The 25,400-nt window shown below is 38.2% G+C and overlaps 1 protein-coding gene across 2 annotated transcripts in view; it reads left to right on the top strand.

The window, feature by feature from the left end:
* Nucleotides 1-25,400, top strand: part of GNAL (G protein subunit alpha L) — a 178,646-nt gene that overhangs the window by 55,696 nt on the left and 97,550 nt on the right. The window contains exons 1-4 of one of the 2 annotated variants that reach the window (XM_041477570.1): nt 10,888-11,440; nt 11,800-11,872; nt 12,709-12,763; nt 12,935-13,054. In XM_041477570.1, the coding sequence (XP_041333504.1) occupies nt 11,302-11,440; nt 11,800-11,872; nt 12,709-12,763; nt 12,935-13,054 (387 nt within the window). In that variant the 5' untranslated portion in view covers nt 10,888-11,301. Of the gene's footprint in view, nt 1-10,887; nt 11,441-11,799; nt 11,873-12,708; nt 12,764-12,934; nt 13,055-25,400 lie in introns of those variants that run through there. The other variant, XM_041477569.1, reaches the window with a different exon arrangement.

Here is a 25,400-nt window from a genome sequence, read left to right as displayed (position 1 = left end):
CTGTATTAAAAGAACTATTCCTTTTAAGTGAAGAAAAGCATTAAAATGTATTAGCATTAATTCTTAAGAAAAAAGTTTTATTCACTAATGCTACTAAAAATGATTAATCATCAGCAGAGTTGTTAAACTGCATGCAAAAGCTCTGTCACTTGCTGGTCACCAGCAAGGTTGACTGGTCATCAGCTCTGCACCTTTACTTTCCAAGTTATTTACACATCAATGAGAATTCACTAATTTTGGCTTGCTGCCACACAATGCAGTTGCTCAGCTGTATTTCCTGCTAGTAACCTTTACTTCCATTTCACAGTGATTTCTCGGCACTGATTGTTATATCTCTAGATGAACTTTAGAGGTATAACAAATCTCTATATTCACCTTGAATCCATTTATAGTTTGGGAAGAGAAAAAGGCATTTCAAGGGAGGGATTGATCAGATAATAATCTAATATTTTTTTGTAATTAGATTTTAAACATCTGTGTTAGAATGATTTTAGTTGTGGCATTGCACCCCACAGTTGGGGAATCTTATCTTACTATAAGATTCAGCCCTTTGTGCTGCAGTTGCTTGAAATTGTTACTGATGATAGCGTTTTGCATAATGTGCAGAGGTTTAACTCTTAGCGAACGTAACAACATCTTCACTGTGCATGATTATAGCAAATTTTCTGTGTGGCCCATAGCAGAATTTTCTCTGCTTATCATTGATCTGTTAACCCCAAAATGTTCAAGTGAACAGATTCCAAGCATAAACTTGGAATATGTGACAAAAATATTTAAATCTGCAGTTAGGGTTTTCATGTGCCGAGTAAATAAAAAATTAAATTTAAAAAAATCACCATAGCATACACTTGGAATAGAGGAAGCTGTAAAAAACCCCACATTATTTTTGTATTGTATATGGATAATATGGCATTGTTTTGTTTAGTTTACACATAATCCAAATACTTCCAGAGTATTTTTCAGTATAAAGCATGGTACAATTACACTTTGTAAGTTACCATCATGGTTTCAATAACAGTTAGAACAATCATCTGCTAAGATTTAGTTCTTAAAATCTGATTGTATAACTAAAAAACCCCACCTTAATAGTTACGTAGTGTTTGTATTTTTTTGTCTGTTGATATTTTGAATTTTTGAAGTGCAGTCTATCCATTCAGTATTTTCCAGAAAGGCAAAGAATCATAGAATGGTTTAGGTTGGAAGGGACCTTAATGACCATCTAGTTCCAACCCCCATGCCAAGGGCAGGGACACCTTCCACGAGACCAGGTTGTTCATGGCTCCGTACACATTCAACAAGTTCATGGCAACAACAGGCCATGAATTGTCCATTGTATACTAACACTAATTCAGGATTCCATAGGCAATTGAAATTACTAAGAAACACAGATTTTGGCAGTACTGGAAGTATTTTACCACAGCACCGGTTTTTTGTTAATCTTTGGCTGCATTCTCTGTGCAGTTAACAGAAGACAGCCACTGGCTCATGCTGCAAATCACATAAAATTTCAGAGATAGCATAAGGAAAGTATCCAAGTTAAACTGGAAAATGTAGGCACTTGACTCAGTGACATCTTTTTCTCTTTTCAATTTACCTTCTTGCAGGTCATACAGAGAAATAATCTGACGGTTCTGAGAGCTGTAAATAGCGGAGAAGGTAACTGGGGCTGGGGAAGCAGTATGGTAAAGGCATGAAGGGAGCCTAAGGAGATTCACAGATTAGCAGCAGGCTATTGTTTGCTGACACAATAGAAGGAACGGGTTCCAAAAGGTGTGTGGATGCCTGCCACCTTCTGCCTCCTTTCCCTCTGCTGGATTGGACTTCCACAGCAGAAACAACAGCTCACCATGATAAAGTGAAAGCATGATGAAAGGGATGCCCAGGTGCCCTCTCTCCCCTGAGACAGTTGCACTACTCTCTGAGCTGGAATTGGGTGATGTTTTCTCCAGTCATGCTCTTACCAGATCCAGGCTCTTTTGGCAGCTTGAAACTAATTTCTTTTTCTGTCTCATTTACACATGGCTTGCAGCATCTCAAGCCAGAATTATTAAATTAGGTGAAACAGTTCAGTTTGGAATATATTAAATATTTTTTTCTAGTCATGGGAAAGCTCTCTCGTACTTCTCTGGAAAGCAGCAACATGCCTTTTGATTTCTGTAAGGCAAAACCAGTGGTCCTGATTCACAGTTGTGGATACAACGTTGCCTGCAGCAGCCCTTTGTAGTGCTCCTGCTGAAGTAGGAAGCTGCAGCCCTTGTGCCCATGATGGCAAAGCAAGCCATGGTGTGCTGTCTGCTTCACCTGGTCATCACAGGCAAACACAGTGATCCAGGTCTGATAAATCCTGCTCCTCCTAGTCTCTGATACCGGCTATCCAGTTTAACCTTCTTCATCCCTCTTCTGTGTACCTTTGCCAATTTGTGTTCCTTTATCTTGAAGGGAGGCAACCAATGTTGATCATCTTTTCCACAAATTCCTATAATGTTAATATTTTTCTCTTTGTGAGGAATACCTTGTTTGATATGTTCTGGGCCTCCCATTTGGCGAGGTGGGGAGGGCATATCCTTGTTTAGTTTTGATTTGTTTTCATGGTCACTCTGACAGCTCATGGTCATTATGAGATGAAATATTTTGAGAAATTAAGCTTTCAGAGGGGAGGACTCTATGACACATGCAGAAGAGCTGCATCTGAGATGAATATACAACTCGTATTTAGGCATTTGCTATTTTTTTCATAGTTTCTGTACCCTCAATAAAATTATATAAAAATAATTACATTGCATAAACTTCTGTCATGCACTCTGTGCCTTTTACAGATACAAACCTTGAATCTTTCTGAACGTACAGCTGTCCTAACACATTGTAAATTGTTGCATGGACCACAAGCATGTGAATGGTACTGAGGAGTTTTAACCTAGCTTAATGTAAGTAATTTGCATGTTCAGACAGAGCATCCTTGTGTGCTTCTTCCAAGCTTTCCTCTTTGTATACAGTGTTACAGTGGCCTGTATTTCTGATAAATATTTTGCATGGTTAGCCTTTTTAATAGCTGGTTTTCCCTACATCGGCAAGCAGCACCCTGTACTGTCTAAAGGTTAAGAACAGATTTGTCAATGAAAATTTATAGTGCTTGATTTTATTTAAATCAAGTGATCTCAATTAGTGTCCATGTAAAAGAACTATGTAATAGAATACAATAGTCATAATGTATCTAATGATCCTTAAGTGGCAGATTATGATCATGTCTTTATTAGTGGTAGTAATTGTGGTGACAGTGTTGCTGACAGGTTAAACCATTTCTTACGACAATAGCTTTTGTGCTGTTGCATGGGGATCAGAAATGCAGTTCCTGAAGATTTGCATACTGTGAAGAATAGGCTGCAAAGACATGGAAGCATAATCTTGTCATTGTGTTTAGTGATGTGGGTGGCAGATTGTGTGTAGCTGATTCTGAGCAGGAAGAGTCTGCATATGGGTAGGTTTAAAGCTCTTTAAATGTTTTAGGATTGGTAGGCAAATTGGTTGACGATGTAAGTGTTGTTGTAAGTTGTTAAATATTCCAAGCAGCTATAAGATTTCTAAAACCTTCTCAATGTTCTAAAACATACAGTGCAGTGTCTGAGACACTGCATTAGCTGAAATTGCTGGATGAAACCCCTTTTGCACTTGTGCTATTCCTAACCTCAGACAGTGCTGTGATAGTTCTGCATTGCATTGTGCTGCATCATTGGGGCATTAGGATTTAAAATTTTAAGGAGGTTGCGAGGCATCAAGCTAGAATGGGTCTTCTTAAAAAACAAACAAACCAACAAACCAGAAAACCCCAAACCAAAAAACAACCAAAACCAAGCCTACCAAGCCTGCAATTATGCTTGTTGTACAGAAACGTGGCACCATTGTTAATAAGTCTGAAACTTTAAACCCAGAGAAAATGTTACCATAGTTTAGGAAATTTTCTCATATTGTGTGTTTTTATTGTAAAAACAAACTATTTCTTTCCCAAAGTATGTGAGAAAATACTGATCCCTCAGTAACTTATTAAATGGCTTTTCCAAAATGTCTGCAACTTCTGTGGACTTTTCAACCTTTCCCCCTTCTGCTTCGTGCACCAATGCTTTTATCACCTTTCACCCCAAGTGAAATGATCCTGTGAGAAATATTTGTTCCAAAGAATATAATCCATGTTATACAAGCAGCCCAGTAGATGGTGGAAAAAACTTCTGGGTTTTAGTAAAAATAAGACCAGTAAAATCATATGGGTTTGAATTTCATTAACTCATTCTATCAGAATAGTATTTGAGACTAGCAGTGAATAAAGTGAGTAAGTAAACAGTAGAAAAAGAGAAAAAAATATACTTACTTTCCAGGACATTGTCACGTTTTAAGATCATATTTCCCCCTCTGCCACACAGGTATGCAGGTGCAATAGTCTACGTCTATATAAGTAATGTATCTGCTTAGTCTTCATATTGACCATTTTCTCTATCCAGAGAAATAAATAAATTCATGTCATGAAAGCCTAAAGTTTAATTGTAACATAAACCTTGTTGTGGAAAGGACCACGTGGGTCAACAAGCCATGTCTCTTCACTGATGAGCAAATATGTGAGAGCTATTTAATCCAGAGATCATCGGCTTTGTACAAATATACCCTAGAAATACGTATAGGAAACATAAGATCTAACATCACAAAAGGCCAAGCAGAACATGACTCAACAGGTATTTGTTACAAGCAGATGTATAGTTTAAAAAATTAGGTGATTGAGGAGAAAAATACTGGGTTGTTGTTTATTCAGTAAGTTTTGATATTTTTTCTGGATTTGCTAGTCATGCAGTCAAGCAAAAGCTGTATTTCTGTGGTAAATATTATTTATGTAAATCAGGTTGCGAGTGCATGAGGCTACCAACTTACTGGGAACATTGTTTCCTGAAGCGAATTTTTAATGACTGCTCTTGTGTGTAATTGCATGTTGGGATCCTTAAACAGGGTTAAGAACCAGTTACAGAATTCCTCACTCCATGCTAAGGTAGTTGTATGCAGTGATTTTCTATATTTGTCAGAATTTTCTGTTGAGAGATACCACTAAGCATTCAGGCACTCACAGGAATTAGAGTATAACTTTTTAAATATGTACTTCCTTTTTTTTTTTTTTGAAAATCAACAATTTCTTGGGGTAGCTAAAACTTAATTTCTTGAGCAGAAAAGTTAAAACAACTGAGAAGAAACTAAAAAGTATCTCTAAGTTCATATCAAGATAGATGGGTAATACAAGGAGATCACAGGTCAGATGTGTTTGGGGTCAATGTAGAGAAAATCTAGCTCAGCAGAATGTTGTCTAAAGACCAGGAGTGGAGGCAGGCATGCTATGACTGTGAGAGTCCTGCTCGGAGGTGTACCTTGGAGTTAAAGGTGAGGTTAAGGCACATCACATGGATATTCAGTGTCTCACAAGTTGGTTTTCCTTCCAGCTCTTTGTTCCTGTCCAGCTAGTGAGATCATGATAGTTGACCTGAGCATTTATTATTAAATGCAAAATTTTACGTGACATACAAAAGCTTTTACAAACTGCAGACAGATGATTTGGCTTTGCTGTTATAGCTGTGCAAGATGTTAGTCAGCATGTTGCAGAGAATCCTGGACATGTCTCCTGTATAAGTTTTATTCCTTTTCTGAAAGTGGTAACTTCAGCTATAATTCTAGCTGACTTCTTTATTGATTAATTCACTTCTAAATTAGGGCAATATTAGCATGTTTTGCTTGGCTTTAATCTGTTTAATCCTAATTACTCCCCTAAACAACTGTTTAGAACTAATTTTCCGCTGCCTTAAAATGGGAATGCATTACTTTGTTTGCGGGGGGAGCGGGGGGAGGGAAAGTTGGGGAAGTGCCCTTGGAGTGTCCAGCCAAGTGAAATTCTTCATAAACTGGGATACTGACAGAAAAGTCAAATGCCAAAAATGTAACATATCCTATAATACTGTTGTATTGCAAATTCATCAAAAACATATCCCTTTTGCATATTGCAAATGCATCTGTGTCAGTTTGTTTAACAATGTTATTTCATCGTAATATGTAAGAATATTTAAACCACAGGAGATTGCTTAGTCTTTTAAATGCTATTAGGATGTTGCTGGATTTGTGTTAGTTTCAATCAGCTGCTTCTGCCTCTGGTACCAACAGATGGACCTGTGTGGAATGATGCCATGGGAGTCTCTCTTCACAGATAAGGAAATTCTAGTCAATAAACACCGAAATTATTTTACCAATAAAGGTCTTAAAGGGAGGCCCTGAGCTGATGGCATGGCCATAGCAAAAGTTCCCTGTTCCCTCTGCTTTCTTTGGGACATGGATGAGGAATAACTAGCTTGGATGAGGAATAACTAGCTTGAATGAAAGAGGATTGTCTTCTTTCTTTAGTGTAATCAGACTGCAAATCTGCTTTTCACCTGATGCTTTTCTACACAGGCTTCCCAAGGAGCATGTGGCTCTTGCTAGACCTAATCCTCCCCTTTACAAATGCTTTCTCAGGGCTAAAAGCTATCATTGTCATTTCTGTGGTCTGTTGCCTACAGTTTTTCTGTGAAAACTCTTCTTTTTCTTCAGACTATTATCCTAAGCCCACGGCCTTCTACTCCATCACATCACCTGCTTTCTCCCTTTTGCTGCTTTCTCCCTTTTGCTCCCTGTGCTTCAGAAAGATGGGAGAGGAGTGGGCACAGAGGTTGGTTTGTCAGGTGAGTTACACAGTGGCAACTGCCAGGTAAAGGAGTATGGCTTGGGAAACAACCGTGTCAAGGAGCCAAGGACCTACTCAGAGCTTTGCCAGGCCCTTCAGCATTGCCTGACCCTCTTCTGCATCAGTGAATTTGTCCTTAATCAATGGACATGAAGGCAATTCGGGATCAGGTCCACAGTCACTGTGTAAATGCATACCTCATCTTTTCTGGCATGTCTCCCATCCTGCTTCTTAAAACAGATGAGCCCCTCTCAAAAAATTGTAATGACTTTTTTGAGGTCATGGGTTTAAATGAAAGAATAAAGGTTAGATTTGGTTTTGAGCGTGATATTCACTTCTCTGCAAAGTACGTGTAGGTTTTTTCCTAAACCCCTAGTCAGTATTTTTAACATGGTTAGAGTCATAATTTTTTTTGGTTCCTGGTTCACATATCGTATAAAACTCCAAATGTAGCCTTCCATGCAGTGTGTACTTTTGTGTTAATATTTGACATCTACAGAGAGAGAAACTTACCAGTAATTTATTACTAGAGAGAAAGAATTATTTTGCTTGCATGCCTATGCAGTTACAATTAATTTTTCTCTTTTTTTTCCTCCCGAGTTTGATGCTGAGGTGGAGTAAAAACTCAGCCACTCGTGAGTTGCAGCAGAAAAGCTACATGAAAATGAGAGGTCAGTGAGGAGAAGCAGAGATCAGGGCACCAGTGTTACTCACCTAGTACAGTGCCCATGCTTGAGGACAGTGTCAGCAGAGAGTTCAGAGATCCCTGTGAAAGTTGGGGCAGGAAGACTGACAAGGCAGAAAAATCTCTTTACCGGTGGCTTAGGTCCCTCCTATGCTTTCGATTACCTCCATCTTTCCATTTGCTCTTTTTTTTAAAAATGGAACCAAAGCTGCAAAGGAGGCTGTGTAAAGGGAAGATGGGCTTTAAATGATCTGCAGGGTTGGTGTACAGAAACTTTCTCCACTTTTACCTAGTGTTTGCAAGAAAAAGCTCTGCATCAGTCCTGTTCTGGATTGGAGGGGCAACCAGAGCAGGTCTCTAGCTGCATCTGTAGGAGCTCCACATTAATTCTTACTGGGGTTTTGTCCCTTCTTACTCCAAGCAGAACAGGCACAAGAAACAAGACTGACTTTGTGGCAGGGGGGGCTACCCAGTGTGGCTTCAGTTGGGTTGTCAATCCTCCTCCATACAAGAATACAAACGTGGCCTCATGCAAGCAGCTTGTGCTCCCCAGCATTCAGCCTGAGGCTCACAAACACTGCATCCTGAGGTGGGAACTCAAAGAGGAAAGCAGGAGGTAAAGGTGTCTCCAGTTTCCCTCCAGGAGGGCTTATGCTGTATTACCTGGTTTTATGATGGGATAGCACCAAATTTAGCACAAAAGTAGAAGGCAAATCTCGTTTTTTCACACACATATTCACTCCATGTGTACTTATATTTATAAATATGTGCATATATAAATGTGCATATATAAATATATGTATGTATACATATGTTGCCTGATATGAAGGGGCAGAAGCAATGTGAAATAACTCATCCTTCAGGAACTCAAAGAGGATCCCACACTGATTGCCTCAGAAGAGAGGGGAAGACCAGGAAGAGTCTTCTTTCCTTTGTCTAGGATTTTGTTTTTATTCCTGTGTAAAATTTGTACTGGAAGTTGGTTTGGTGAAGCAGCATGCTGCAACGTTTTATAGAGTTTTAGATTTACCTGTGTGCAGAGGAGACATATTCATATATGATAGCTATGGTTTCTCTCTGGAAAAAAAAAAAAAAAAAAAAAAAAACTGTGTCCAAAGGGGGTGAAAATTTCTCTGTTGTTTATTATTGCTTCTAGGATTTTGTAATTCACTTATGTTGGGATAAGTACTGTGTTTGGGAAGAGCAAAGGGAGGGTTGGGAATATAATTACAGCTAAAAGTTCTTTCTGGGCACAGGTTGCTTGTGCATATCATTCTTGAACTGTGTGATCTTTTCTCAGGAGGAAGAGACCCAAAAGGGTCATGGGGTTTTTCGAGGGGGAGAGAGGAAATGAGAAACACTTTCCCTCTTTTGGAGAAAGGTAAAAGCAGGATATACCAGGATCCTGTAAAATTCTGTTTATTGGCACTGAGCCGTTACAAAGCTGGGAACAAGTGTGCACCAAGAATCCCAGTGTTAGTAGATAAAAGAGGAAAACTGCTGGGGAGAGGAGGGGAAGAAACAAGGCAGATTCCTGCAGACTGACTGACACTAGCCACGTTTGGGACTTAGGTCTCAAACTGAGGTATTTACACAGGTAATGAATATGGCTACACACATCTTGTGCATCATAAATTACAGCTTCTGTCACTGAAGGACTATGAAAATTCAGACCCAGTTAGTGATTTCTAACCAAGCCATTCAGTTATGGGCTCTCATAGTGCTGTGGCAGGGAGCAAACATGACTGCTCTTCACAAAAGCTATTCATCATATATCCTGTGTCTGACAGCCTCCAAAAACAGCAGTCACCCTGAACTGTGCTTCCAAACCTATCTGTATCTGAGGTGCTTTTTGTCTCTCCAGACAGAAAAATGTCAATAGGAAAAAAAAGTTGTCTGTCCTAAAAAAATGCAGCTTAGTAACACTTTAAAAATGCATATTTTGACTTGGCAGATGCTGTCAATCCTGTAGTGTGTTACCCCAGCTCCCCCCCACCTATGTAAGAGGGAAGATGAAATCAGCTTCCAGAGTCAAGATCAAGCAGTACCATAAAACCACATATCTGGCATTTGAATTTCATGGTCTCCTGAAAACTCCGCATACCCAACTGCAGGTGGAGCAGTACCTGTTCATTTTCTGGGTCCTGCCCTTTTCACCTTCCTCTGATGTGTCCTCAAATTGGACAGTACCAGTTTCTCTTCCTTGATTCAGCATTTCCCACCTGAGTGAGGGAGCCATTGAAAAAAAAACAAAAAACAACTAAACTAAATCCTTCTGCTTGTAAAATCTAGTTTCTTTTTGCTACATACTTTTCAAGACATTTTAGATTAAAATACTGTTTTGTTTGATTGAAGTTGATGGCAATCTCTCTTTGATTTTAGTTGGGACCAGGATTTTGAACACGTATGTATCTATCAAAATATTAATTTTTCAGTAAGCCATCTTTGAAAGTATGGGGGACTATTTGGAGATAAAAGCTGAAAGTATTTGGGGACTGCAGAGTAACATCCGTTCTTTTTCTAGTGTTCTTGTGTCTCAATGTGTCCAGCATCACATCTGAGCAGTGCAGGTGGTTTCTGTGCAGGGGGAGTTTAGGACGAGCCAGGTGCTGTACTGCTGTTTTTGCACTGAGGTGCCAGTTTGCAAGGCAGGAGATTTGAAGCAAAAAGGAATACCTATAGGGTTGTCTAGCTTGAAGTTTCATTTCAGGATCTAAAATGGAGGCAAATGAAGGAACGGAGATACGGTTTCTTGTCGACATTTGTTGTTGTAGTGATATTAGACATGCATATTATCATGTTCGGATTGAACATTATCATGAGCTGTTTGGATAGCTTCATTTTCTGGTTCAGCAGATGCAGTTTGGAATATTCAAAGGGAAAAAACAGCCCATGTGCTGCCGTGACTGCTTGTGTGGAAAGGGACATTTTCTGGGTTAAGAAGTCGAGGCAGGGTGTTTGTGCATAGGCGTGCTCTGTGTGTCGGGGTTCACGCGGGCAGACCCCGGCCGCTCCCACACGCTGGTGCCAGGGACTGGCTCCCGGCGCTGCTCCCGCAGGTCAGTCACGATGGCAGCCATCACCTGTGCCAGCCTGGGCACCCGGGAGTGCCAACCCTCGCGCTGGCAGCAGCCAGGCTCTTCCAGTACCGCCGAGGAACGCGGGGAAAGGTCGGGAAAAGCCCCCCCGGGTCCCCGAGCGCCGCGTCCCGCAGCTCCCTGCCCCTGCGGCAGGCCGCGGGCGGGGGTCCGGAGGCCGCAGCTCCCGCGGCGGCGGTGCCAGCTCCGGGTTTTGGCGGCANNNGGGCGGGGGGCTCGGAGCCCGCGGCGCCGCCTGGCCCCGGCCCCGCAGGATCCAGGTAGATCCGTCCGGCTTTTACCTTTCTCCTTCGGCTTCCCTGCGCGTAGGGCTGGTAGCGGGGCCGTTTCCTGGTCTCGCAGAAAGAGGCAGTGCTGAGTTAGGAAGACAAAAATAGACCTTTACAGAGAAATATAGGGATTGTGTGCGCGGTGGGGAGGGAGAGCGGAGAGCGGCACCCGGCTGGTTTCCAGGAGGAGCCCTTTTCTCCCTCTCGTTGCATGTTAGGCATTTTTGCACAGCTTTCTCCCCCCACCCCCTCCCCGCCGGGGCAGGGTTACCTCTGCCGCCTGCTCTCCGCATCTCTGGTGGGGAGCGAAGCAGCCAACTCCGCTGCGATCGGAAAGCGGCCAGAGACCATTTTATGTGAGCCAGCCGGGTGGGAAGAAGCGGAGAGAAACCGTCGCAGGGACACACACGGATATACAGACTTGTCTTCTGCCTCCCCCCGCCCCACTCCCCTCCCCTTGTAAATACTAAATCTGAGAAGGCAGCGATTTGACATCCACCCTGAGCAGCGGCTATGGGGTGTTTGGGCAACAGCAAAACGGAGGATCAGCGTATCGATGAGAAAGCGCAGCGAGAAGCCAACAAAAAAATAGAGAAGCAGTTGCAGAAAGAGAGGCTGGCTTATAAAGCGACACACCGCTTGCTGCTGCTGGGTAAGGAGGAAGCGGCAGAGGTGGGGGCCGGGGCGAGCAGGGCGAGGAGGGGGCAGCAGCCCCAGCCCGCCGGGGCGGCGGGCGCAGCCGAGAGGGGAGATGCGGCGTGCGCCGTGGCTATGGAAAATGCAGGCTGCTGTATTGAGCAATAAGCGAGGCGTCCACAGATCGAGCTCAGCGCCTGAGCCACATGGATGCACACATACAGAAATGCTGCCGAGGTGGGAGATGCTGTCGCGTAAAAAAAAAAACCCTCAAAAAAAAAAAAAAAAAAAAAACAAAAAAACCAAAAAAACTCTCCGACCACCCAGCCTGAACCGTGTATCACAATGTTCTCCCTTTCCTTCTTTCTCTTTTAGGGGCTGGTGAGTCAGGAAAAAGCACTATTGTGAAACAAATGCGAATCCTACATGTCAATGGATTTAACTCAGAGTAAGAATTATTGACACTTTGTGACTTATTTCTCCTTAAATGTTGGAAACAGGTTAACACACAGTACGCTAGGAAATTTCTCCTCTCATCCCCTGTGTTTTGGTGGCTTGACACTGTGTTTTGCGGGAGGGAGGGGAGTGAGAATAAGGAAATTGCTGCTATTGTATGTTTGCATTTTCTCCTTCTGGCCCCTTTACTGTATTTTACACTGTTGCTACTGCAGCGCTTGATAGGCCCCTGTGTAGCAACAACATGGCGACTACTTTTTACATAGAAGCAAATAACCAAATATTGCATCTGTCTGTAATATAAAAATACATGTCAAATCATAATCAGATGACACTGTGTGCTGTTTTTCCGGTGCTGGGGTTAGCGTAAAACTGAAACTAATTTTGCCTATTTGTTAGAAATCCTCCTGTTTTGTGAGGATACATCAGTTTCTCTCTAAAGAACTCTTTGCCAGAAATCATTATTAATCCATAGCATTCATTTTAGATATGTGTTGGCCTTCACCTACGTGTTGTTCATTTAGAGCATGTTTACATCATGCTGTGGAAATGAAAGAATGACTTCCATCAGGGGAAGCTTTGCAGATGTGGCTGTGATTGAATGATTTAGAAAAATATATTAGGGATGAATGTGCATTGCTCTTTATATTACGCAAAAAAATGGATAAGGGCAAAATGTATTTGTCTTGCCTGTTTTTTTTACTATAGTATGTTTTAATGTTTGAAGAGCAGATAAACAAGTGATCAGTGAAAAAAAATTAAATGCAAGTGGCTGAACTGCTTTGGAAGAAAAAAAATCAAAGTGTTAATATTTCTGTTTTAATGCAGAGAAAAGAAACAGAAAATACTGGATATTCGGAAAAACGTTAAAGATGCGATTGTGGTAAGAACACACTTTATACTGTTCTTCCATGCTTGTTTGTACTGAAAATTATAAGGATTATGCTTTCCAAGATTGTGATGAGAGAAATCCCATTTTGCTGATCAGATTGGATTATCTTCTATTGATCCTGTATCCAGATTAATGTGTTTTTTTTGTTTTATCCAATTCTAGACTATAGTTTCAGCTATGAGCACTTTAATACCCCCAGTTCCATTGGCCAACCCAGAAAACCAATTTCGAATGGACTACATCAAGAGTATAGCTCCTCTTTCTGACTTTGACTATACACAGGTAAGAACAGAAACCACTGATTTATTCTGCTTTGAGGGGGAATATGTTGCTTCACGTGGATTTCCTGAAACATTGGGGTTATTTACTTTTTGGAAGATGGTCATAGAAAGATCTTATGCCAGCATCACCTCTGTTAACTTTCTTACAAAGCTGTGGTGGTTGCACCTGTTTTAGTGGTGCGGGGTTTTGTTGTTAAGGATTTATTTGCTAATGGTTCTAAATGCTGTTTCTGCATTTAGCTCTCTTCAGATTTTCTGATGCAATCTTACATATTGACACATCAAATAAGACTTTGTTGAAAGCTGATTTCCTACGTGGAATTAGATGCAGGATGTTAACCTGAGGAGTTACTGTCTACCTGCAGAAAAGGATATAAGAGGAAATAAAAGGCTGGAATGGCCTCAGTGTTGTTTCCCATATTTACTGCACTTCAGAGTGGAAACCTGCGTAAGCAGTGGTCAAGTGAGGTGCTTTGCTTCCTCATGTATTGTAGTTGGCATGAGCAGTGGTTTGCTTGTATGTAAATGTTGCTTTAATTTGATATGGAATCAATGTGGGACTTTGCATGGAGGCTGATCTTTTGTATACAAATGAGAGATACTTTTCAGATTAACTTGCATAGGCATCGTACATTATTTTTATCTTTTTATGTTATTATTTATAGGTACATGCAGAGAATGTTTCATGTTTTATGCATGACAAGAAAGCAAGTGCATAGACATTCTGAATTTTATTTTTGCTATAGCACCGTTTTAATTTGCCTTAAAATGGTACTGAAAGCAATTTGTTATGGATACAGTAAGGACTTAAAAATATCTTCATTTGTTGGCTAAATGATTGTGAGTTGTACATGCTATCAATACTGCCAAAGAAGCCATTTACAATAGAGTGTCTTTAGGTTATTATAGCTTCAGGGTGCAAGGGGGAGAAGGGGAAGAGTCATTTCTTTGTTATATGACTCATATTCTCTGATGTGTGGTTTTGCCTCTGGTAAACCTACCACTTTGAAGGTTCAAGATAAAGAAAAATTATCAGACATCTTGTACAGTTAGAATTTAACACAGAATGCAGATGTTAAAAAAAAAACTACTGCAAGGTACACCCACATATTGCATAATTGCTCAATTGGTGGATGTAAGTTAGTGAAAATGAGAAACTCTTTTTAGAAATGGAATGTGAGCTTGACATGAAGTATTTGTCTTCTGCAGGTATAACAGTTCTGAGGCATTTGTTGCTCATTTTATGTGGATTTTTTTTCTTGAATTTTGATCCTTTGATGAGGAAAAAAAATGGTGATACATATACTTCGCAGTTCTCTATAGTACATATGTTCTTTTGAGCTTCTGGGATAAAAGAAGGCTAGACTGGACTTTTTATAGGGCTGGGGATATTTTTATTTTATTATTGCTTTCAAATTTTCTCCTTTTTCACAGAACCTGGCTATATCTAGTCAAATTTGACTCATGGCTTGGTATTTTATATAGAGGAAAATTCAACCTTCTTGGAGGGGAAAAGAATAGGACCCAGTGGACCTTGAAATAATTAATAATTCATTTGAAATCTCAATTCAAAGTCCATTTTGGTTTAAAATAAAAATATTAATAAATGCTTTTTAATTAAATAGGTTTTCTGAAAATATCATGTTATTTAAATTGTGTCAATTATTCTAATTTAAAAAATATTTAAAAGATTGTTGCAAGTTTAAAAGAAGAAGAGAAATTTAATGCTGATTTAGAAGTAAATCTATTTCTGTGTTACTTTCATATTTTCCCTTCTGTTTGCATCTCAGCTCAATTCATACATTTAATATTTGTAAGATGTAAAGTATGCCAAGATTTTTTAGGGCTTTTAAATTTTTCTTGGTTCGAATGTTATTTATCTCCAGGAGGATTTGTGAGCAAGGCAGATTGAAAAAAAATGCTATTGTGCTTCAGGGCTTGATTTTACTCCAGTTTAAGCCAATGATAAAGTAAAATTAGGTTTCCAGCTGAAATAAATTTTGACCCATTTAGTATTTTTGGATAAGGACAGATATAAAAATAAATACTTGGATAGTAATCAGTCAGGCATCCTCTGCTAAGCATTACTGATTCTGTAATTAATAGCTGATGTATGGAGTAAGGCCATCTGAGCCCAAACCAAGTGTTTAGCAGGAGACATGCAGGACTTCAGGGCTAATCATCCTCACTTCAGAATAGTTGTGAAGGGAAAAATGCTGACGTCGGCAGCTCTGGGGCACATTTTGGCACATTCTAGAGAGTGACAAAGGTTATTCTTCTTTGAATGAGGGAAGAGGCAGCTTTAGGGTTTGTGACAGTATGAATGGTAATGGATTGTTAAAGATCCTTAGTGTTGCAATTTGAATTACAGATGTGTCAATTTTTGGATGACATTAGCCATGTAACCTTTGTCATAAAAATCAATGTGTGTTAGTTGAAGATGGATTTCAGATACATTGCATGCCAAATGTGGGAAAATGATGGCACCTTATCAGGAGTCTTTAAAGAGAGATTCCTGATGAACTGCAGAAACTTCACTGGTGCCACAATCTGACCTACACTCCTGGGGTGCTAATTTAAGCATATTTATGACATATTGGGTTTGCTTGGACAGACGTTCTTAAATTGCATACAAATTAACTAATACAGATTTAATTGTGAAAATTACCCTTAAAATAGGTGGATATAAAAATACTGATTTCCTGTGGGTGAAATCATACTCTTAATTGCAATTTATGACTGAAATTCCAAGAACTTGACTAAAGATGGGGACTTCATATTTGGACTAAAATATTCTGGGTCTTCATCTGTTTTTTTTAATTACATATCTCGCTATAAAATGTAAGCAGAATATTTTCTTTAGTAGTGATACAAATTTTAAAACAAACGGTTTTCTCTTTACAGTGTTTTAACAATACTTTAAGAGTCTGTGGAGTGCCCCCTACAAGAGTTTTACTTACTTTAAAAAATTATTATCTTTATGGTAGCATATGGTTATGCTACCTTGATGGTTCTTCTAGTTGGTATAAAAAATTGGAAGCTTTCTGGATTTCTTTTACAATTTTTACATAGTCTTTCATTACTTTTATAAAAGACTGTACAATTTTTACAAAGTATTTCCTGGCTGACTGATGTGTTCTAATTCTATAAATCATAAGAACTAGAGCTAGAGTTTTCACAAAATTGATAAATAGAAGTGAGTCAAGTGTCCCCTGTATTTTCTTCCTTGAAGTTGTGACAGGAATCAAGATAAATTTTTGTCTGACCAGATTAGGCATTATCTTTGCTCAAAGGTAGAATCAGAGGAAGTGCTTTAACAGTGGAATTGGGGATGCATGCCCTGTCAAAAAGGATTTTTTAAATTGTTTTTGGCAATGTGTTGATTGATATTTGCTAAAGTTGACAGGAATTGATCTGCTGCAATTTTAATCCTTTATTGATGGGGATTTATTTTGTCCTTTGTGAATCTGGATGAACATATTAAGGCCATATTATGCTGGTAGCTGTGGTGTATTATCTAAGTGTGTGTTTACTCAAGGTCAGTTGTTTTTGTTAAATTTTTGAATTTTCTGGGAACTACAAAGCTGATCAGTGTGTAATTCCTTTACCCCTTGTCTTCCCCAAAAATGTAGCCAAATGAAGTCACTTTGCATAAGATATATCTTTAATTGAGCTCATCTGATCAGTTTTGTTCAGGTTTATAGCATGTAATGGTCACCTACCCCTGGGCTGCATTGTCAAGTGTTTGGCCATACAAACCAGTTACCAGCGAACATGGGTCATCCACTTAGATGAGAACATGTAAACACTTCACAGGCTTTAGGGAGTGGGGAGAGTTTTCAAAAGATTCATCTTCCTTTGCAAAGAATGTTTTAGGGAGGAAAAGTATTTTTTGGAAACTTTGTAAGTAGTGAGTTGTGTAGATTCAGTCCCTTGTGCTGATTTTAGTGTGTGAGTTTTAAATATAATTTTTAAAGCTATTTTATTAGTCAGGCGAGCTCTTTAATTTAGCTGTTAAGAATGAAATGTTAATGTGGGCATTGACAGGGAAAGTACTTTAGATTAATCAGGTCTGCGGTTTGCTTTACATTTTCAGTTTGAGTTCTATCTGATGACTTTAATTTTCCTTCAGGTTTTCTTTTTAAAAATCAGAGCATCGTATTCATCATACAAAGACCTGATAAAGAAAGATAAACCCTTTTGCTCAGAATTTGAAGTTACATAAACTTTTGTTAAGCATTTCAAATTTTTCTGATACCTGGTATTCAAATTCAATCTTATGTTGATACCTGGAGGTGGCTTTTTCACACTGTGCATCTCAGTGTTTGAAGCAACTGAAAATCTTGCTTTGGTGAAGTGCAGTGTTGGGCTGTAGAAAGTTTTTATTGTGGATTTAAAAAAAACTTGATAAGTATGGTTTATTTCTGGTTAAATTTGCTTGGGTTGTACAGTTAATGCTGGAACTTTATTTGACCACAAACTGTTTAAGTTTCCTTTTGATGTAGCCCAAAGGAGTTACAAAATGGCATCACATTACCTTTTCTGATTTTCACTTAACTCACAATTTTCCCATCTTTTTTATGAGTCTGAAAATATATGTTTTACCTGAAAGTAAAATAAAAGAGAGAATGCAGAGAATATTGCCACTCAAATAGCTTCACTTGATTTTTCTTTCTATCTAAATTTTTACTTTAGGGCTTTGTTTACCATTTTGGGTAGAATGAACACAGGTTTTTATAACTACCAGTGATTGCAGTACTTAACATTACTCAATATTAATATCAACTTTTAAAAATCAATTAGACATTTAAAAATGAAGTTATTTGTTGTGTTCTGTGATCTAAGATGCACGTTGGTGGATTTTCATATTTACATAAAAACATATTTTCATATTTAAACAAATACACAAAGTTTTTTAAAGGCCAGGCAACAATAAAGTAGTGTTGGTCTGTCAACCGTATTACTGCCCTGAATTAATAACACCTGAAGAACTAATGAAGAAGGCTGATAGAGAAGGACAGCTGAAAACACATATGCTGTTAGAGCTGTTGGCAGCTCCTTAGTCTTCATACAGAGGTTAAAATTGTCAGAACTGATGCTGAAAAGTAGAGGATATTAGGGAGAAGAAGCAATCAGATAACCCATGAAATGTTTTTATTGTGGTAGCAGGTTTTTTCATGCTGTACACTATGCATTAACAGCAGATACTGAATTTGAGCTCTTTTTATATGAAGAGCAGATTCTGCTAAAGCCCAGCAGTAGCTTTTCTTCCTTATGAAGTACCTGTTTGCATGCAGATGTGGCTTAAGTTGTCTGCTTTTCATTAAATTGGCAAAGCAAGTCCTTAATGTTCTGATTAGTCAGTGTTAAAGTTACAAGCATTTAATACATGAGATCAAAAAAAATATTTCAGTGTTACTTGTTCTGTTATTCTTGTTCTCTGTAAGCAGAAAGTCTGCTTTTGATGGATCATTCAATCCAGTTGTGCTTTCTGAAAAAATCAATTATTATTTTAACTGTGTGGTTTCAAAAATACAAGACTGGAACTGGGATCATACTACAAACAAGTATAGAACACTGTGGGAGGGGAAAAAAAAGGAAAAAAGCCCCAAATCAACAAATCTCAAAACATCTAAATTTCTCAAATTTATAATATATACTGGAACTGTAAAATTACAAACCTGTACCATGGTTTTCTTTAATTCTTTTATCTCCCTAATAAATACTCTGACTTTACTGAAAACAACTGGAGGTTAAAATTTGAGTGGTTTGTGTATAAAGTACAGCTCTTCTGTGAAGTTCAGGAGTTCTTGCTTAAAATACACAGTTTGTGTTTGGGATGGTGCTTGTTATAGACAAAAAGTTGATGTTCAAGCATAAAGTAAGTTTTTTGCTATAGTAGAACATTATTCTGTAATAAAAGTGTAATATATTTCTTCTATCCCTTGTTCCACACTCACTGACCCACAGCAGTTCATACCAATGAGAAGTAAAGAATTAAATTTGTCTTCCAGGAAAGGAGCTCAGGGATCTACTTAGGCCCCCAACAATTAGCAGTAGAAATGCTGGGATTGAGAGCTATAGGAAATCCTGTGCATGATCACAAATGATCCAAAGTTAATAAAGAGGAGTTGTATTCAGAAAAAAAATTAAAGACGCAGATATTAACTTTTGTTTCTAAGTCTTCCTGTCTCAATATTTTTAACAGATTCAACTTTGAAATATCTGGAAAAGGTTCCCTTTTTTCATAAGTACTTTGCATTTTTAGAATATTTTTTTGTTGTATCTTACAGTGTAAAATAATTAATTCCATTCTGAAAAGGCAGTTATTTGAAGAAGTCTTATGAACAATGGTGCCTGTGAATAAAGTTCACTGTTACATTAAGTATTACATCATCATAGTAACACCAAATTAAATGTTTGTTGTCTTATATTATGAGTCTGATTTCCCAGATAGTGAGGTGGTATTCACACTTTATCCAGCCTGACTTATTTATTATCATCACACAACACAGAGACTTTCATTGTGAAACTGGAAAGATACTATCATTTATTATTATTATTATTATTATTATTATTGCTGCTAAGTAAAACTTAAGTTATTTCTGTGGTCTCCAAACCTGTTGACATTTTTTGGTATTACTTCCAAGTTTTGTACCTATTAATACAAATTAATTAGAGGGTTTTTTTTACCCCTCAGTCCAGCATCCAGTCAACTACTGCAAGTTATTAATAATAAATGTCATAGTCTGCCTTTTTTGGCTACAATTTGAGATGAAAAGTTCATATACTTCTATTGCATTTTATTAGGATAAAAATATTTTTACATCTAAATTTGGATATTAGATTTGATGGCAAAAGGAAGACTAATAACTTGAATTACCATTTTAAGTAGGAGTGACTGATTCTCCTCACAGAACAGAAAATGTATTAGAGGATCATTAGAATATTTTCGTTCATCAAGTATTTTTCAGTGTACACCCTAATTTTGAATTAAAGAAAGGCAAAATCAATAGGTTAAAGCCTGTACTACCATTGTCCTTGCCACAGACCTGTGAAGGACATAGATTTATTTTAAAATGTGGTTGCTTTTGTGGTCTGCTGTTTTGAATTCCTTCACAATTGTGGCTGCTGCCGGGGTATCTTCTGAAAGCGATCCTGCAGTGCAGAGGTGGCAGCAGTCCTGTGCCACCCCAGGAGGTAAAGCTTGGAAAAACAGCCAGTGGAGTAGCACTGATCCCTGTGGTGATGCTTGACAGAGGTGTCATAGTTTGGCCAGAATCACAATCTGATCCTCATTCTCCATCTTTTTTAAGGCTAGAAACAAAAGGAGTTCTTGTCATTTTTACCCCTCCTGTTGAGGTGCACTGAAATCTCTGTAGAAGATTTGATTACCAAGGAGTTTATGTATCAAGATTTGACATGAACATCGAATGGTGGCAAGAAATTCATTTGTTTTTCTGCTTATGTGTAAATCAAACTGAATTATAATGGAAGTAAATGTAAATAAGTGAAAAAAGTAACCACACTCTTCATGAAGATGCACTGTCCATTTCATCGAAGGATGATGACATTTCAGATTTTCAAAAGTGGCAGTTTTCAGAAGAAGGATATTGAAATTTTTATGAATTGCCAGTATTTATGAACTACATTAAAACAGATTTTCCATCACAGCCAGAGAAAAGGCAGAGCAGAGTGTGTTTTAGAATTGTCTTTATTATCAGTTAATTCTTTTAATCTCTTAAGCCAATGATTGCAGATTGATTTGCTGGTTTTGCCTTTTTTGAGTGCTCTGAAAAAGTAGGATGTTTACTAGTCAGGGAGAATCTTTGTTTTTTACTTCAGTGACCATGATAAAAGTGTACAGATCATGGATAAACCATCACATGTATGCACCTTGTCACTGAAGCCGGTGGAAACCTATGGAACAGAGACTATCACCTAGTCAAATAATATTAGTGTCATTATTTAGTGTTCCAAAGAAGTGAGTGTTCATCTGCACAGCAGCAAAGAGCTAAAATTCCCTTTCTTCAGCACCTGATGAGATCACAGCTTCTCTTTCCGCAGCCATGTTGAGCTTAGACCTTTGCTTGTTTTTTTTCATCACCTCCATAGCTTCATCCATGACTTGTTCTTATTGTCAACAGTGGATTACCTCTTTTAATGTCAACAAAGACTGCATACACAGACAGGATATTTTGTTTGCAAAAGGTAGCAACCTGAGCTGAGGAACAGAGAACAGGCTAAATAGTGTGAACAGAAGACTATGTATACCTTGCATACGCTGAAATTGATAGGTTAAAAACCAAAAGGTATTATGAACAATTTTTTTCCTCTGAGGATCTAAGAAGCTCTTTATAATAAATATAAATAGGACTGCTATAAAGCAGATAAAAGGCGAAAACAATGCACATTTGCAGTTAAATGCTAAAAGTTTCCATGAAATGTTTATTGTTTTGTTCTGTCACCCTTGTCACGTAATTTGTTTTGCTGTAGTTAAAGAGATTCAATTGAAGTTTCAGGACCTTCTCTTTAAAAGGAGTCAGGAGGAGAATGTAATTTGTACAACACGGTTTCAAGTTCATATTGCCTTTTACTTTGGAAACTTGTAATAATTTCTTGGAACGGAGCTGCCTCTGGTTGTAGGCATGCCAGCTATCACATGAAGCATGCAGATTAGGGTTTCTTGCTTTAAATCAGTAGATTAATTTTGGTTGGTTTAAAGTGTACTCTTGTAATTAATCTACTAGTATATGTTTTAAAAACCTATGCTGGATGTTTTGAAAGGATATTTATCCTTAGGAAAGATAGAATATTGGATTTTTTTCTGCTACGTCGATGTTAGAAATGAACTTTGCCTTTTAAATATTTTTAAAATAAACATTTTCTGACACTTCTGCCAATTCATTACATTTGAGTTTTCTTGGTGCTGTCAGTAGGACTTAAACATATTTTAATGCAAATAATTATCCCACTGTTTTGAACTGAAATTGTTTAGCAAGATGAAATAGGCTAAAGATATGCAAGCCCTCTTATCTCTGTTAATTTGGTGAATGCTTTTTGATCACGTCCACCCTCACTTCCAGAGGATGTTAAGTGACAGAGCTGTGCAGATCATTCTTTTCTTAACATACACCCACATACTTTCTTTCACAGGAGCTAAATAATACCAAATTTAAGAACTGTCAGGTAGGAAAACAAGAAAAAGCAAAGAACAGTTAACTAAAATAGGGGAAAGTGTGTCCTTGCTTCCCTCTGTGCAGACAATGAACTGCCCCTTCCTTGCCTGCGAACCTACAGCTGCCACAAACAGCAGCAGGACCTGGTTGCCAGTCAGCTCCAGAGTGCCTTTGGTGCAGGCTGTGTGCCATGAGGAGTTACCAACTCCAGGCAAAAAAACCCAAACAAACAAAAAAAAAGAAAAAAAAGCAGAGGAGAAATGTGAATGAAAAAACTATGTGGCAAATATATGGTCACTAGAGGAAGAGGTCAGGTGTCACCACATGCTACTGAAACCCTGTCATTAATTATTAGATTTCCAGCAGGTATCACAGCAGAGTGAGTCTTCATGGCAAGATTTGTAGCTTTTAAAATGTGCATCAGAATATTCTTTTGGAGGGCAGGTGTCCTCTAACTTTAGCTTTTTTTTCCATCTCAGGATGTCAGTGTAACCTGTTCCTTTTGGGAAGAGAAGACTCACTTGTTTAGGATAGCATACTTCTAGCTGAACAGTAGAGCTTTTCTTTTCCCACCCCTGGAATTAGCATTTCTAATCACTGTTGTTATCTACTGAATTTCTCCCCAGATTTTAACAGAAGCAAACTTAACATGCTTACCAACAGCAGAGTGTGGGTGTATCATGGACCAAAAGAATAATTAGTCAGGGAATGTGTAATTCAGAAATCATAACCAAAAAATAATTTTAGGGACTAAAAATCATGTCAGTAGAGGAAGATGGCTGTGGACATTTCTGAGAGCCAGCCATTCAAACTGCAGAGGATTTTCACTGAATCTTAAAGAAATAAAGTATTAAATTTCATCCTTGGCCTTCATTCTATAGAGCAGGTTTTGATTCTTCTCACTGATGAATGAAAGGCTGGCAAGAACTATTATATTCCATAAATACAGAAGTCATCCTAAGCAGCTATATTCCCAAGGGTCTAATGTTGCAAAGGCTTAAACAGTTGGATATATATGGATCTAAATGCACAGCTAGTACTGCCAGCACAGCATTCATGCAGCTGAGCTTCCGGTTATGCAGTGATATTAATATAAAAATCACAAATACTTTCAATTTAAAAACAAAACAAGCAAATAATTTTTCTTCATTAATTTTATATTTGGGAGGTCGCTGAGCACTTTTATGGATTTTCTTGGGGGTGGGTAAAGTTGTGTAGGTTAGAGATTGGCACAGAACTTGAAATAAGCAAAATCTTTTTCAGATAAATGACAGTTCTCTGGATGCTATTAAGCTGTGAACAGTAGGTCTTTTCAATCACTGTGATTCATTTTCATATTGTGGGGTTTTTTAATAATAATATCTTTAAAAGGCTTGCTGAACAGTAGGCTGCAGCAGCATAACTTTCTATGCAGAAGGAAAGGTTTTATGCACAGTGTCCTAGATAATTTACCTTAAATTGATTTGCACAGCTCAATAAAACCATAAGAATACTGTACCAGCTCAGATCACGGGTTCATTTAGCACCAGATCTCATCTCTGACCGTGACTGATAGTGAAACAGGAAAAAGAGTTTAAGAGGGAGACCCACACATAGTAATGTTTCCCACATTGGTCATCCTAGTCTCTACAGATTTATGGCTGAGGTTTTTCTGACTAGGAGTGGCATTTCTGGATTTAATAGTTTTGGTAGATTTTTCTTCCAGGATTTTTTTCCCCTCCCAACCTGTGTGAGCTTTCAGTTATGGCAGTGAGTTCTGCAGTTTGTGTTGTATGAGGAAGTCCCACTTGATTGATTTGGTTAATTTTGAGGTTTTTGTTTGGTTTTTTTTGGGTTTTTTTTCCCTCCAAGCCTGCTGCCCACAAGTCTTCCCTAGTTTCTCTATTAAAAATATTTCATCTTTCCTAAATTGCCCCCCTCATTGCATATCGTGTACCTCCAAATATTTGTCTTTCCACTTAGTCTCCTTAACTTCTCTCACAGGGCTTGTTCTGTGTCTTTGCTAATTCTTATTGGCCTTCTAGTTTTACTAGACCCTGATGGCAATGAGAAACCCAAACTACAAATAGTGTTCAAGGTGTTGTCTTCTTTTTCATGATCTAGTCTTTTTTATTGTGCAGTGGGGGTTTTTGTTGGTGTTTTGCTGTTGGTAGGGTTTGGGGAGTTTTTGACAACGAGTTGCTATCTTTGTATAATTACAGTAGATTATTTTATGATTCTATGAAAGCTTGAGCACAATCGCAGGTAAGAGGAATGTGCGTAGAGGCCTCTGTACCAACACATTAGCAGAGCCCAAAGGGTAGTATTAATGATAATTATCCTTATCTCAGGTATTTTCAGATCTGTTATACACATTGACTAGTCTGTTAAAAAAATCCATCGCATTCAATTTTTTCATTCTTTCATGTGTAATTCTTTTCATGTCTTCTCATTTGCTATACTGCCATGTATGACTTAGGAAGATACGTTTTTAAAATTATGTGCCATGACTAATATTTTCTTCCATACAGATGGAGACCACACTTTATTTTTGTTCTTAAAATGGAAAATAAATTGCTCTTCAGCCTGATTTTGGAGAGGCAATGTTTACAGTACCACAAAGGACATTTGTGCTTTCAAATCTGCTCATAGTTCCTTAATCGTTCGTTACGGTTTGCCTGATTTAGCAGAAAAGAACACCATTGTTTTGAACCCTTCTCATTAGAGAAATAAAATGTTTAAAAATACAAAATGCCCCATTTTTTCACAGTTCCTAGTGCTGTGTGTCACTAAGAGAAAATGGTCTGAACTTTTTGATCTCCCTTGGGGAAATGCTGCAAGTAGCAGAATTTTGTTATTTTTATGTCAGTTTAGGTCTTACATGATTCAGCACTTGTGGTTTGTGGGAAAAAGTGTTGTAGATTGTGATTAAAGAAGCAAAAATAGTAAGGAGTGGCTACTAGAGAAGGCTTCTTTTTACTGTTAAAATACTTCTTTTTATTGACTTATTTAATTTTTACATCTGTGCCTCTCTTCATCATATTTTCTCTATCAGTTGTGACTAGCACATTTCAAAGAAAATAGTTCAATTCTGTTTCACTTCTCAGGTTTTTTTAGCAGTACAAGAAATTAAGAACAAGCTGCTCTAGGATCTCGGTAATACTAAATCTTTACATTAAAGTCTGTCAA

This window comes from Pyrgilauda ruficollis, unplaced genomic scaffold, assembly GCF_017590135.1.
Source record: "Pyrgilauda ruficollis isolate IOZ18807 unplaced genomic scaffold, ASM1759013v1 scaffold41, whole genome shotgun sequence".
In the NCBI taxonomy this organism is placed as follows: domain Eukaryota; kingdom Metazoa; phylum Chordata; class Aves; order Passeriformes; family Passeridae; genus Pyrgilauda; species Pyrgilauda ruficollis.
Note: the sequence above shows the minus strand (reverse complement) of the source record. Positions and strands in the feature narration are given on the sequence as shown.